The sequence below is a fragment of the Marmota marmota genome, unplaced genomic scaffold (assembly GCF_001458135.2).
Source record: "Marmota marmota marmota unplaced genomic scaffold, marMar, whole genome shotgun sequence".
NCBI lineage: Eukaryota > Metazoa > Chordata > Mammalia > Rodentia > Sciuridae > Marmota > Marmota marmota.
The window spans coordinates 3741660-3756375 of NW_026000153.1; the positions used below are offsets into that span (position 1 = coordinate 3741660).

The 14716-nt window shown below is 35.0% G+C and overlaps 1 protein-coding gene across 6 annotated transcripts in view; it reads right to left on the minus strand.

Moving 5' to 3' along the window:
• Positions 1-14661, minus strand: part of Skap2 (src kinase associated phosphoprotein 2) — an 84481-nt gene extending 69820 nt beyond the window's left edge. For 5 of the 6 annotated variants that reach the window (XR_007341667.1, XR_007341666.1, XR_007341665.1 and 2 more), the window contains exons 1-2: positions 14291-14450; positions 13799-13936 (exon numbers count right to left, since the gene is read on the minus strand). Coding sequence is in view for 2 of the 6 variants with exons in the window: in XM_048786375.1 (XP_048642332.1) it covers positions 13799-13934 (136 nt within the window). In the remaining 4 variants the exon portion in view is untranslated. Of the gene's footprint in view, positions 1-13798; positions 13937-14290 lie in introns of all 6 variants that reach the window. The other variant, XR_007341668.1, reaches the window with a different exon arrangement.
• Between the last annotated feature and the right edge of the window lie 55 nt (positions 14662-14716).

Sequence of the window (14716 nt, forward strand, 5' to 3'; positions counted from 1 at the left end):
ATTTCTTGTTATTTGTTACATTTCTTTCTGCTTAACAAACTCTGAGTTATAGTGGTTAACATCTGTCCTTAGTGTCCAGCACAGTGCCTGGCATCAAAACTGCCTCATTAATATTTGTTGCATGAATACAGGAAGTGCTAATACTAAAAAATAAATTTTTTTGCTTTTCTTATTTCACTTTTTCTGTCTTTCTTTTCAGTTCATTTTTTAGAATTTTAGTTGATCTTTTCAGAATACTTTGAAATGAATTCTGAAGTAATAATAAGGCTCAGAACTCACATGTATATCAACATGTTTGGAGGTTACTGTCTTTTATGCTTAAGTCTTTTTTTTTAAGAATTTAAACTTTATTTTATTTATTTGTTTTTATGTGATGCTGAGAATTGAACCCAGTGCTTCACCTGTGCTAGGCAAGTGCTCTCTCACTGAGCTACAACTCCAGCCCCTATGCTTAAGTCTTAAACAATATGGGGATAGAGGATATTTTTTTATGGGTGTAGATGACCTTCACCTTGACCCCTTAATTGGGTTAAGTTTTCAGGAAAAACTGAGATGTCGGGTAATTTCAGGAGAAAAATAGGCAGATCAGGGAAATAAGCTGAGGTTATCTGGTGAATGAGTATAATAGACAATGTGAAATCAGGAGCAGGACTCACAAGCAGAGGTCTGTGGAAAGGAGTAAACTTAATTGAAAGAAAATATGTGGAGAAGGGAAATGCAGATTAAAGTATGCCATGGTTGGTATTAGGAGTGAATAAAGTGAATCTTGACCACAGCCTTCCTCTTTTTCTAGGCCTGTCCATGGCTCCTCTGTGTCCACAGAATCACACAGTAGCTTGAGAGATCATTTTTAAGTATTTTCCCAGCATTTATCCAATCATTGGCTATTAACCTCCTTTTACCATACTTTAAGCTGCTTATGCAACTTTTCATATCTGAGATTATTTTTACACAAAACATTCACCATTTGCTTACTGGTTACATTAAGTTCTGCGATATCTATCTTTGCAGATGTCAGCTTTTCAAAGTCTTCATTATGATCCTGTGCTCTTTAGATCTACATTACCTATGACCCTTAATGAATGAGTGGGAGCTAAAGGAACATGCCATTTCCTGGGAAATGTCTCGCTTGAGATGACTGGCACTCCATGGGGAGCTAGGAGCTCAGTTGGTCCTGTTGCTCACAGTACATGATCTATCTTTAATGGTACAAAATGTTGATGATATTAGAGCTTTTCATCACTCAATGTATTACGTTTCATAACCTTATTTATTAGAGACTATGCTCACTGGAATGGTAATGTTAGATTCTAATGAAGTTCTACTTCAATTCACCATCGATAATACAATGTTTAGTAATTCTTTTGGGATTCTTCAATAATTGATGTATTATTAAGAAAACAATCACCATAGAGAAGATTTCTCTTAATTTGACTGATGGGATTTTCTAATTTTGCACTACTCAGGTATTAGTTATTGAATTCTTAGGAGCAAAGTATTAGTACTGAATTCTTGGGTACTTATGTAAAGGATATGCCAAGAAATAAAAGATTTGAATCTTTAGGGGCTTGTAAATATAATCAAGATAAGTTATAATGATCTACCCATTTGCTTTCTTGCCAAATAATCACATGAAAAGTGAAATTTGTAAAACAGGAGATATCAATATTAAAAATGGTCATAAAGTCCTAAGAGGTTAATTCTCATATGAATGGTGCTGCCAAAGTTTAGAGAGGCAGAGGTCACTTCATGCTGGGATGTGCACAAGAGGCTTTTCTGGGGAGTTGGGATTTGATCTAGGAAAGTGGGAAGAATCTGGCTAGAAACTGAACAAGAGCATTCCATGAAGATAGGAAGGTGTGACCAAAAATGTGAGGTTTTAAAAGGATGGAATGCCTGCAGGAGAACAAAGAACTAATTAGCTTGTTGAAACAGAAGATGTACTACACAGTAATCAGGACTAGGCTAGAATGTGAGACTCTGTCACACTGTGGGGAAGACCTCTGGATGCCACAGTTAGGAATAGGTGCTCCATGGGCACTGGAGAGCCACTGGGCATTTTGGAGCAGCAGAAAAATACGACTTAAGAAACTTCGGAATTCTTTTTCTTGAAAATATTTTCCCCTTAATTCAAAAATTAGTAACTGGTTTTGAAGGTTTTGAATTCTTTTATACATGGTATCTCCAAGCATTTAGATAACGTTCTGGATGTGCCCAGAATGATGCTGGAGAATATGATATTATCATACCATATTCTCTTATTCTATATACTGTACTGTGTTGGGTATTATGCCATCTTGTACTCATAAAAATATCATACTATGCCTAATGAAGATAGAGAATCTCAAGGGAATTCAGATTTTTTTTATAGAATGATCATGAGATTTCTTTGTAGATTTTGAGTAAATGCTGTATTTATACTAATAATATAGAATGGTATAATAAATACACAGATCTATACGGGTATCTTTATTGTTGCTGATGTGGTGACTATAAAGGTTCCACAGAGGTGTGAACACAGAACATTACACTTTAAAATTGCCAAAAGTGATACAAATTTTAATCAGCTTTTTTTTCAAAATAGTTAGATTTCATAAACCTGATTGTATAATTAAATTATGGCATATTTGAGGACAGGTGCTATTTACCCACCATCATAGCATCTATACTATACCTTATACATAGTAACAGATTAGAAAAAAAAAAAGCAGTAGTGATGGTCATGGACAGTGTGGATGGAAAAACAAAAAAACAACCTGTTTTATCCATAATTATTGGGATTTATGTCCTTGAACTAATTCTTTAACTCAGCACACTGATTTAGAATAAGGCACCAAGATAAATCACAGTGCAGTATCAAGGATTAGTGAAAGTTCAGTCTGTCTGGAGCATCAAGGGTTTGAGCAGCAGACTGGAATTTGGCCCGGCCAGTGAGTTTGAACTTGGTCCACTAGGGATTAGGGATCCAAAAAAGTTACTGAACAAAGGATTAATATGAACATGCTATTTATTCTAAGATCAATCTCTTGGTATTGTGTAGAATGGATCAGGTTTGGTTGAAGAAAGAGAAATAGATACAGCCTCAGGAAGTGGGGAGAGCACTCAGGAACACTTGTTGATCCAGGTGAGAAATCAATAAACTTGAGTGAATGGACAGCCAGAGATGGATGATATCTTAGAAGCAGGATCAGTAATAACTGGTAACTGATATGATTGGAGGAAGTGAGGTGACCAAGGAAGGAGTCAGGATGGGTTTAAGGTTCTTTAATGTTTTTAAAAAATCTGGAATGACTACTGATTCTATTAACAGAAATAGAAAATAAAGTAGAAAGCTGTATTTGTAAGGAAGATGGTGAGTCTGATCTTAAATATGAGTATGACATGATAGCATATAGTTACTTGAAATGAGGCCAGGGCTCAGAGGAGAGGCCCAATGTGAAGATGAGATATGGTCAGTATGCCATCTTCCTAGTGTCTTTTTAACATATGTGCCAGTGCATGTTTACTTGATGGCTAAGAACAAGGTGATTCTTACCAAATTTCTATTGAGAGACAATAAACTATTGGTTAAGCAAACTTGACCTCCAGAGTCAGAATGCCTAGGTTGGAATTCCAACTCTGCCATTTCCCAGTTTGTGACTCTATGTAAGTTGAGTCTTTCTGTGCCTCAGTTTTCTTACCCGTAAAACAGAAATAGTAATAGTACTGATACCATAAAGTATATAAATTATTAAGTGAGATAATACTTAGGAAAGTACCTGGCACATACGGCACATAATAAGGGTTAACCCTTACCATTAAAATTATCATCATATTATCTTATGCTCTTTTGATGAGCTAGCTTCCCAGTGAAGATCTTCTACTTTGCTCTAATGTATGCATCTACATGTAGTGGTACTTGAAGGTATAAAGTTGCCCAGAGAAAGAACGTATAAAAAGAGAAAGAGCTTTCCAAATACAAAATCTTCATCACATTAAAGCACATCATAATAAACGGTATTTGATGTATGTGGGAAATCTCACGTCATTGTACACATGAGCCTCACTTTAAAAATTCAGTGCAGGTTTTTCAAAGTGTCAAGTATACACACGGGGCTGTGATTCTGTCCTACAAGGTCTTGCTTTACCTGGCTCCAGCGTCCCTTCCCAATCTCAGTTTAACCTCTCTCTGCCTCGCAGCTATGCTATCTGTCTGTGTCCTGAACACTCCAGCATTGTCCAGCCTCGGTGCCCTGGCAGTTGGTGTTCTGTGCCTGAAAAGAATTTGCTTGGCTTTTTTTTTTGCATTGAAATGTCACCTCTTCTCTGACTGCAGAATATAAAATGGTCACTCCTTCACCCATCATCCTCTTATCTTCCCTCACAGCACTTTCTACAATCTGTAATTATCTTAGTAGAGACCACATCTGCCTTTTCATGCTTAAACTCCCAACACCAAAAACAGATTCTGGCATGCTTTCAATAAATATTCATTGGATGAATGAAATACATAATAATAAGACTGTCTGATGTGAAGAATAATAAGAACCTAAGGCAAAATAGAAACAAAAAGTTTCATTAAAGAAATAAAGAATATACTGGAAAATGAATAATTTGAAATAATCAGAATCAGTAAGCATTAGGAAATCTAACATGCTGAGATGTTTATGTACAAATATTATATGTACCAAGAAAACAAACAGGGAAGGCAACAGGAGGACCAAAGGGGTGGCCAGAAAGGCTAAATTTCCAGAGATCAAGGTGAGATGCACTACTAGTGACTGGGGGCATACTGGTGACTTCTGCAGGAGCTGGTTTAGTTAGGGATCAGGACAGAAAACCAAACTACCAAGGATTCCTGAGTGAGCAGGAAAAGAGAGGAGACAGGGCACAAAGAGAGCTCCCAAGACTGTGTGTGCTAAAGAAAGCAAAGTGAGGTTGTAGTTCTGTGAACTGTGATCACGAAAGTGGAAAGAGGTCCAGACAAGCAGGTAGGGGATTCAGGATCTGGTTCAAAGACAGCTTGAGAATGCCACTCGGACTCTGCAACTTAATCTCCTCGTTCTTCTATGAGAAAACATTTTCTAGCCCATCTCAACTTCTGGATAAGGAACAAAGGGGCCAACAGATAATAAGTAGCTATAAGGAGCTGTCATTTCCTTGTAAGAATTCTAATGAAGTTCTAAGAAAGAGGAACAGATCTATGAAATAATGTTTTCTTTGAAACAAAATCAAGGTAAAATTTCACTTAGGCTTAATTAAGTTAGATTGGATTTTTTCCCACTTTGTTGAAAGCTTTGCACCACTCAACTGAGTACTTGTGAGGCCAGATATGAAGAGTGCTTATATTTATCACTGACATTTTGTTGAACTTGTCCATTCTTATTAATCTTTGCTTTAAAGTAAGCAGCCAAGTACTCTTAGGAAGTTGATATTCCCAGCTGACCTATCTGCAGAAATAGTGAAGCTTGATACTCTCCTGCTGCAGTCTGTCTTTAGAGATGTATGTATTTGCGCACGAGTGTGTGTGCACATACGCACACGCGCTTGTGTATCTAGGACCTAAAAAAGCAATTAAATTTTTGTGAAGCTACCTCAAATTTTATCATATTCTGTCTTCCAAAAACATACAGGAGTTAAAAGCAAAAGTCAGCTATGATTTGTTTATTCTGCTTGGGAGGCAAATCATATCTACAGAATGAAGACTCCAGTTAAAATGTCTGACATGAAGACAGTGAGAAGCTGGGCCTTTGAACTAATTGTTGAGGTTTCTTGGTGGCAAATGATATTAAGTTTTGTTCTGACACAAAACCTGCAGTGTGGATATCTGACCTTCTGGCACAGTGTTAGGATTGAAGAATATAAGGTTCACAAGAAAAATCTTAATAATACAGCCCCATTAGTGTAATTTTTCTTCTTGCTTTATAAATGTCAACATTTTTGTCTGATTAGTGGGTGACATTTGTTAACCTTATGCTTCAGATGTTTCAATACATATTCTGGTTCTCCAAGCAATATAAATATATGTATCTAAAATTTAGAATTCAGAGGATAAATAATCCAAACCATCAATAATTTCTAGTGAATCTATTGGGTTCTTTAAAAAAGCAAGTCTGATCCTTTTTTGGTAGGGTCCTTTTCTCTTGGTAAAGTTTCTATTTCCTTCTTTTCTCTTTTTACACATTCTTAGTGTACTTACAGTTGTTTTCCAGATTGCTCTCTCATATCCAGTTCTTGGGTGATTAATTCTCCCATTTGCCTTATTCATCACTGTAACCCCCCTAAATACAGTTTAAAGCGCAATGCCAAAAGTTTTTATCTGTACTATTTTCATTCTCTTTCAGAACTACACATTTTGACATTTCCACTGCAATTTTTTTTTTCTTTTAGCTCATGAGCTATTTAGGAGTTTAATTTTAGCCTCCAAACATAGGGATATTGAGGTATTTTTAATTTTCTTAATAGAGTTGTCTCATAATGAAATTTCATTGTAAAGAATATAGCCTGTATGATAAAGGTTCACTGAAATTTGTTAGGATTTGTGATTTATGTGCCGTCAGTTTCCATGATTATTCTAATGTGTACTAAAAGAACAGAAATTCTCCACTATTTGTAAGGCTGATTTTATGTTTTTAAATATATTAGACCAAGGTCACTAATTTTGTGGTTAAAATCTTCCATATTCTTACTAATGCTTTGCTTCCGTGGTCTACCAGGCTCTAAAAGTGGTATGTTAAAATTTCCTACTATGACTGAGGATTTGTCAAATTTGTTTTCAAGTCTTTGTATTATTGATTTAAAGCTTATATTTTATATTACTGATTTAAAGCTTATTCTTTTACAGATACTATGTAGTATTTTATAATCTTACCATTGATATGTCTTAAAGTACAGGATTGCTATAGTAGCTTTCTATAGAAAGGATTGTCTGAAATATTTATTTCCCTTTCCTTGCTTTGAAAATTTCTATGTGGTTTTTATTTCAGGTCTAACTGCTCTAAGAAGAGTACTTCTAGATTTAAAAAAAATGCCCAATGTGATAATTTCTTTTAATAGATTGATATAATCAAATTACATGTATTATAATTACTTTTTATAGTAAGTCTTATATTTTTGTCATATTTTCTCTTTGCTCCTTTATTTCCCATCCCCTGCCTTCTTTGGGGTTAAAAAAATTCTTATGTAATCACTTTTAATATCCCTTCTATTGCTTTGGGTAACTTAAAATTGCATTTTTAGTTCTAATTTTAAGTTGTGAATTTTTAAAATGCAATTCCTACTTCTACATTTCCCAACAAGGACAAAAGCTACTACTCATTTCTTCTTTTCTCCTTCCTCCTAAATAGGACAGTATTTGAAAGCTTTTATTACCTATGCCTCCATCTTATTCTATGTAACTTTTTAATTGTTGGCTGAATTGAGTTAAAATCAGGCTCATTTAGAAATAAGCAATAGATGAAGTTACTGACTCACTTTACCTGTTTGTATGTTTACTGCTGTTTCTTGCACCCTTCTTCTCTGTTTACTCTTCTGGCTGAAACATATAGTAAGGGGTGGAGCTGGGATTCAAAAGGATGTACATTTCCCTGCTAAGTCCCTGCTCTAGATCTATGACCTACTAGTCATAGACAGAGTGAAAGGTATTCTGGGTGTATGGGTGGGGGAAGTAGAGGTAAGACGGAGTGGAGAGGAAGAGGGAAGTGGATAATGGCTTGAAAGAAAGTGTGATGACTATAAGACACAGGCTAGTTTTGAAACTATCTGCTGGAGCACAGGATTCCTATGCCAGAGAAGCGAAACAGCAAATTCATGAGACATGAATACAGTATGTATACATAAGATATAAATAAACATGAAGAATTAGAGGTAGTAAGTCAAGGCATGGGACAGAAAGGGGTAGCGACACCCTTTCGAGGCCTGTGTAAGGATGGTGAAGTAGATACAAAGCCTGACACATAGTAAGTGCTCAAGAAAATTTATGAACTAAAGGAAATTAAAGCAAGGAAGAAAAGAAGGATGGAAACAGAAAAAGGTGAAGAAAGTGAAGAAAATAAGTGAATGAGGAAAGACAAAGTAATAAGAAAGTAGGAAGAAAACCAAAGGAAAAAATTTTTAAAAGGGCAGAAGAAAGTAAATACAAGGAAAGATATCATTTTGCTTATTTGTGTTTATATATTTTTATATTTTTAATAGGCAAAAGAAAAAAGACAAAGATTCATATCATACAGTTAGCAATGTTTACTTGGGTAAAGGCAACTTCCATTTTTTTCTTTTATGCTCATCAGCAATACTTAGTTTTTTTCTGGTATGTACTGGTTTAAAATTTAAAAACAGGTATATAGAGACAACTGTTTTTAAATACAGATATATTTTTAAATATAGACATGTACATATCTAAAAATCAAGACTTGACAATAACAAAAAAGACATGAACATAGAGTCATAAACAAGTAGCTTCTGTGGCTTGCAAAGTCCACTCAAGTGTGTGACCCTCTTCATGGAGCAGCTTCTGTGACTCCCAGGCCACCTCCAAGGGCAGAGGACCACCTCGAGTGAACTGAAGAGCTAGTCTCTTCAGTTCCCATAAAGAGTTTCAGTTCTTCTATAGCCACCTGCCAAATCCCAGGTAGCCCTGGACCTTCTTAGCCTTGTATTCCCCCAGGATGCCTGATTCCCTTTATTTTACCTCATTTTTTATATTTTTGGTATCGGGGACTGAACTCAGGGTCACTAGACCACTGAGTCCACATTCCTAGCCCTATTTTGTATTTTACTAAGAGATAGGGTCTCACTGAGTTGCCTGGTACCTCGCTTTTGCTGAGGCTGGCTTTGAACTCGCGATCCTCCTGCCACAGCCTCCCTAGGCACTGGGATTACAGGCGAGTGCCACCACACCTGGCCTGACTCCCTTTAGTTAAGGTCCAGTCCTTTGTCCACACGTGGGTCTTTCCCCATCAGCCTCAAAAAATCAACCCTATCCTAATAGTATACACCAAGTATCCAAACACCTACCATGTCAAAATAAATAAATAAACAAACAAACAAACCAAAGAAAGAAAGTTGTTTTCATCCTTCACAGACAGTAGCTTGTAAGAATAGAGAAAATGTTTCCCTACTTTTCTTTTTGTTTGCCTTTGTGGCCACCTTGGATTTTTCTCACTTCCCTAAGATAGACAGAACTTCAACACTGTCCTGAAGGAAATGGATGACAGGTAGGTCCAGCTGCTCTTTTATAAACTAGAAACATTCTATGTAAACTTTGTTTTATGTATGTAAGAAAACCTACATTATATCCATAAAATGAATAAACTCTTATCTGGAGCTTGGGTTATGAATCTGTATAACTGAAGAGATATGGATTAAAATGTGATAAACAAAAAGTTTCACAACCTCAGCCCTACTGACATTTTCGGTCAGATAATTCTTTGTTTATTATAGCTGCATCCCTGGCCTCTATCCACTAGATGTTTATAACGCAGGTGCAAGCACACACAAACATACCCTAGTTGGAACTATCAAAAATGTCTCCAAACATTGTCAAATGTATCCTGGGAGCCAAAATCTTCCCTGGGTAAGGACTACAGCTTGCAAAATGGGTCATTTTATCTCTCTACCAATGGAAATATGTATTTTTCATGCATACAGGTTTTTTAAGTTTTAGAATGTATTAATATCATCTCTTGTAATGAAAAGAATTTTGTTTGCAATGCCAGTGGCAAAGTAGAGAAAAGCTATGTGACAAGCAAAATCATATTCTGAAATAGGTAACATAAAGAACACTAAAAACACAGCTACATTCAGCAAAGATAAAAATATAAACATAGTATATGCATGCATTGACCCTTAAGTTATGAATATTTTCCCTATTTTTAAAATAACTTCAGATAACCCTCAGCAGAGTTTGGAACTGAAACTATCCAAAAATTTTACTCCAAACTAGTTATACATTTGGGAAAAAATATTTACCATACTATATATTTGGATACAATATCACCATAATAACTTTATAATTCAGTACCATTGTTTAAGAAAAAATGCTGGCAGGCTGCCTGTACTAACAATATTAAAATGTTGAATATATGTGTTTCTGTGAAGGTTAACAGACAATTTCCATTGTATCCAAAAAAGGAATGAGAAAAACTGGTGAAGTTAGAACCTACTATCATAACAATGTTAATACCGGATACCAGATCCCTATTACCTTGACATCTACTTGGTAATGTGAATGATAATTATTCACGAGGAAAATAAAGCTAAAATATATTTTGAGGCTTTGTAACCATTCTGATTAGATTTGCATTTGTGCCCACCTGCTGGAAATTACTTCAAATTTAAGTTACTCAAACACTATTCTTTTTCATGTACATATAATAGTTTCATTGAAAAAAAGCTATAGCTGCATTTTACTTTTTATTCCATTTTAGATATATATGACTGGACTGAATATATTTAAGTGTAATTGAATAACCAAAGGATAAAAACATTCTTTTCTACCTCAGATAGTTCAATCTGTCATTGCAATAAAAAAAATGAATTCACACTTAAAAAAAATAGGTTAATGGAATAGAAATTTGTCTTCCTGCTTTCTGCTGCCCTCTCTCCTCCAGCCCACTGTGCCAGAAGACATTTCAAGTGCAATTCCCCTGAAAGCTGTAGATTTAATAGGCTAATGGGTGGTTACTACTCTTGTTACCAGGATGATTCTATTCCACCTCTATCTAGAAAAATCTTTTTGTTGGTGCTTCTACACAATTACCTGCCATTAAAGTGCATGTGTTGTGGTGGTGGCGGGGGGTGCGGGAATCCAGTGACACAGTCACTAGAAGAACAAGCTGGACTGATTTCTGTAACAATTTCCCAAGTATTTCTTCCCATTTTCAGAATTAAAAATCAGACAAAAATGCTTCTCTATAGTTTTGATGAAAAAATGAGCAATAAATTGTGAAATGCTAAGCCAAATGAACTCATTACTGTGTTACAAAATAATTTAACACACACCAATATATTAGCTGTGCAATCAAAAATATAGTGATATCACAATATATACAAACCCAATTGGCTTATGCTAATAAGTAATAAAACATAAAAGATGCCAAAGCATCGGGGTCTTTGAAGAAAAGCCAAATACCTTCACCACTCCCCAGAAATACCATTTCCTCAACCCTTCTGACATATATATAAATTCCCTAAGCACAAAGAAATCCAGAATTTATTTTTATTCTTTTATGAAGTTAGTTAAAAATTAATGAACAAGAAATTAAAGTGAAGGTGCTGTAATAAAGTTAGAATATTCTAACTGAAAAACAATTACAATGAAACTATTTACACTCCCATGGAATTATAGACATTTTTCAAGGGATATTTTGCAATACAATTTTTTAAACAATGTTTTCTTCTTCTTACTCTTGAGACTTAAACACTGAAGGTTTACTTCATTTTTTTAAAAAATACACTTATTAAAGTAAGATTTGACTTTCCCAGAAAAAGAGCTTTATCATTTAAAGTAGCATGTTGACTGCTTAGATTTTTCTTCCAATACATCTAGGCCTCGTCTTTCAACTAAGAGGATAAGTTTTCAATAATATGAAATTGACAGAAAATTGTGTTGGAATGGTAGTAGTATTTAATTCTGGGAACTGAACCAGTGAGACTTCACAGATACATAGATCTTTGTACAGAACTGGAAAAATATCAACAGTTTGTCCATGGGCTCCATGCTTTTCTATTTTTACAGTTCTTATCACCTTCGCCTCAAAATTAAATTAAAACTTCACAGAAATGAAAGCAGTAAGTTTCAATTCTTATCCTGAAAGAATTTTTTTTAATTAAAAAAAGTTACTTTCCTAGTTGTAGATACTTAAATAAACAAAAACTCTTAACTGTGAAATAACTTTAGGGGCTTCCCTACAAAAAATCCCCTCTGTAGCGGCTGGCTCAGACTTGACAAACTCGCTGAATTGTGCAGATGTTGAAGTGGCTCTGGGTTACACTGGGGAAGAAAGAAGCACCAGACATTCCACAGCTGCCTCCAAGAGCTCCCTTCCCAGGGGCACAGTTGCAGACTCTATCAAGCTCAATCACTTTGTACAGCAACTGGGGATCCCAGCCAGGGGCAAAGAAATCCCAGAGCAGCTTAAATTTCTCCCAGTACCACAGCAAGAAGTAACACTACTTAGAGTAACCAGTTATTTCCAACAATTATGTGACCTTAGGCCAAAAAAGAATGAGAAACAACAGCTGTTGTTAGAGAAGATGTTTCATAGTTTTATATTTCAAGCTACTTACAGGAGATCTTCCTAGGGTCTTTATTATGGAAAAAAAAACTATGAATAGTTGATCTTTATTCTTGATGGATTTTTTTTTCTTCAGGTAGTAGGGAGAGAATAGTCAAGTTGAAGAATCATAGAATTGTACAGTTAATTCAATAATTATAATACAGTGACCATAGGGCTTTAAAGGGATGGAATGTATATGACAGTAATATCATTTCAAAGGTACTACACTCTTCCGTTTTACCTATCTCATGAGTTCTCTCAAATATTTTGAAGACTAAAATAACTATTAATGAAATGGTCTGACTAAAAATAAACAGCCAAAGAATATTCTTTGCTACATAAGGTAACTGATGCCATGGCAGATGTCATTTCCTTAGGATGACCAGAAAGGGAGAGCTATAATGAAAAGCTCCACCAAATATAGAAATATTCAAGCACTGTGCTAAATTACACTTACGCCTCCCAATGATATTATCCCCATTTTATAGATGAAGAAATTAACTTATAAGATCATTGAACCAATAAATGATACAGCCCAGAATTTAAATTTTTTTACTCTAAAGTCCATGATCTTGTTATTAGGATTTTACTGACTTTGTTGCAATGCCACTTGTACATTAATTCAGAACATCTTCAGTAATTTTCAAATCAATTTAAAAGGTGTATATCATGTCATTCAATTGTTCTAGTCAAGAGAAAAATAGCTTCTCTACATGAGATATTAGTTAAATCTCACCTTTTGCTTATGATTCCTTTTTCTTCTCTACTACTGACTTTTTAATGGTCAGAAAAAGGCATTTCAACTTAGAGGGTTAATGCTAATAAATTCCCCAAATGTTGTTATATCCTAATAATCCTAAATTTCAGATGCCTATCTTTTCTGTTTTAGGTTGATTCTCAAAATTGTAAGTGGATTAGCCAGTAGGTCATTCTGTGTCACACAACAGATACTGAGGCATCTGAACACTACACCAGGCCTGAGAATTTACAGTAAGAAACCTTTCATTTCATATTGATGCTAAAAATATCAGTAAAGAAGACTTCAAGCCTCAAAAGGCCTGTGTTTATAGCTCATCAGCATTCCTCCAAAACAATGGGACACACTACAGCAAGGAGGAAGAGGAGGCAGAAGTTGATGACATATGGGGTGTGCATGGAACTTCTGGTTAATGGAAGTTCCAAGATGTATAAATAAAAAATGATGTGTGAGTTGGTGGAAAAAACTGTAAGGCAAGTCAATTTTTTAATTAAAAAAATATGTAGCATAAACAATGCTAATGAGCCAAAAGTCCTAAGAGATTAGGACTGTATCTGCTTCATTTTAATGTTCCATTCACTTTTTGTAAGCGAACATCCACTCGCTTGAAATACCTCAAGCAGAACCCTTTATGTAAAATAGGGTTTTGAAGATTTTCTTTGTCCTTGTTCCTAATAGCTCACCATTTTCTACTCAAGTGTCAACTTGATGACAAATTACACACACACACACACGCACACATGTGCAAAAAGAGCCCAAATATCTTAAATGAATCACCAGATAATACCTGGAAGTTCCTCATAAATTTCATCGTCTATTGGCTGCCCACTTGTTGGTGGGTTGCTGATTGGTAGAGGATGCTCAACGTCATCATATAATTCTCCTTTTTCATCATAGTCCTCAGGAATAATATCAGATTCCATATCTAAAAAATGTTTCACGAAGCAAATTTTAAAGGGATGCAAAAGAGGCTTTATAAATTAAATTTCCTAAATAAACACAATCCTAAAAAGTGACAGTAATATTTTATGCATACTCTTCTTCATTTAAAACATTTTTCAAGTTGATCATTTTGTACATATGTGATTTTAAAGTTGCCAACTGGCACTTATGGAAAAGATGCTTTTATATATCTAAAGCAAATAGTCTATATATTAAACCAGTCATGTTCCCTTTATCATTCTCATTGAAGTCAATAAGCTTTTGTATATGAAAACCAAAACTACTCAGTTTTTTAGTATTTTAAGACCAGGATTACATGTTCAATTGATGCTCTTACCTTGTAATACAAATTTCAGCTGCTGTACCCATTCCTCAGCATCTTTGGGAGAAGCTGCTGTAAACTAATAAAAGAACCAACAATAAGAACACAAATCACCACCGTAGAAATGAAAAGTATGTCGCATTCTTATCATTTCTTTAAGACCATTAGTAATTCTTTTCATGTCTAGTGGTACTTTTCTTGCAAGGATGCTTCTTATAATGTACAGTTAATTTTGACAAATTTACGTAAATGAAGCAGAGGATGATGGATTTGAAACTCTGATCAGCAGCTGGCAGCTGTGCAGGAAAAAAAGCTGCTTCTCTTCATCAATGTCAAAGACTGAACTGATGAACAAAATTTGCCCTTGACAATTAGAAGACACCCATGAATTTCTTTAGACTGCTGGGTATAGTTTTCTTAAAAATGCTCTTGTCAGATTCC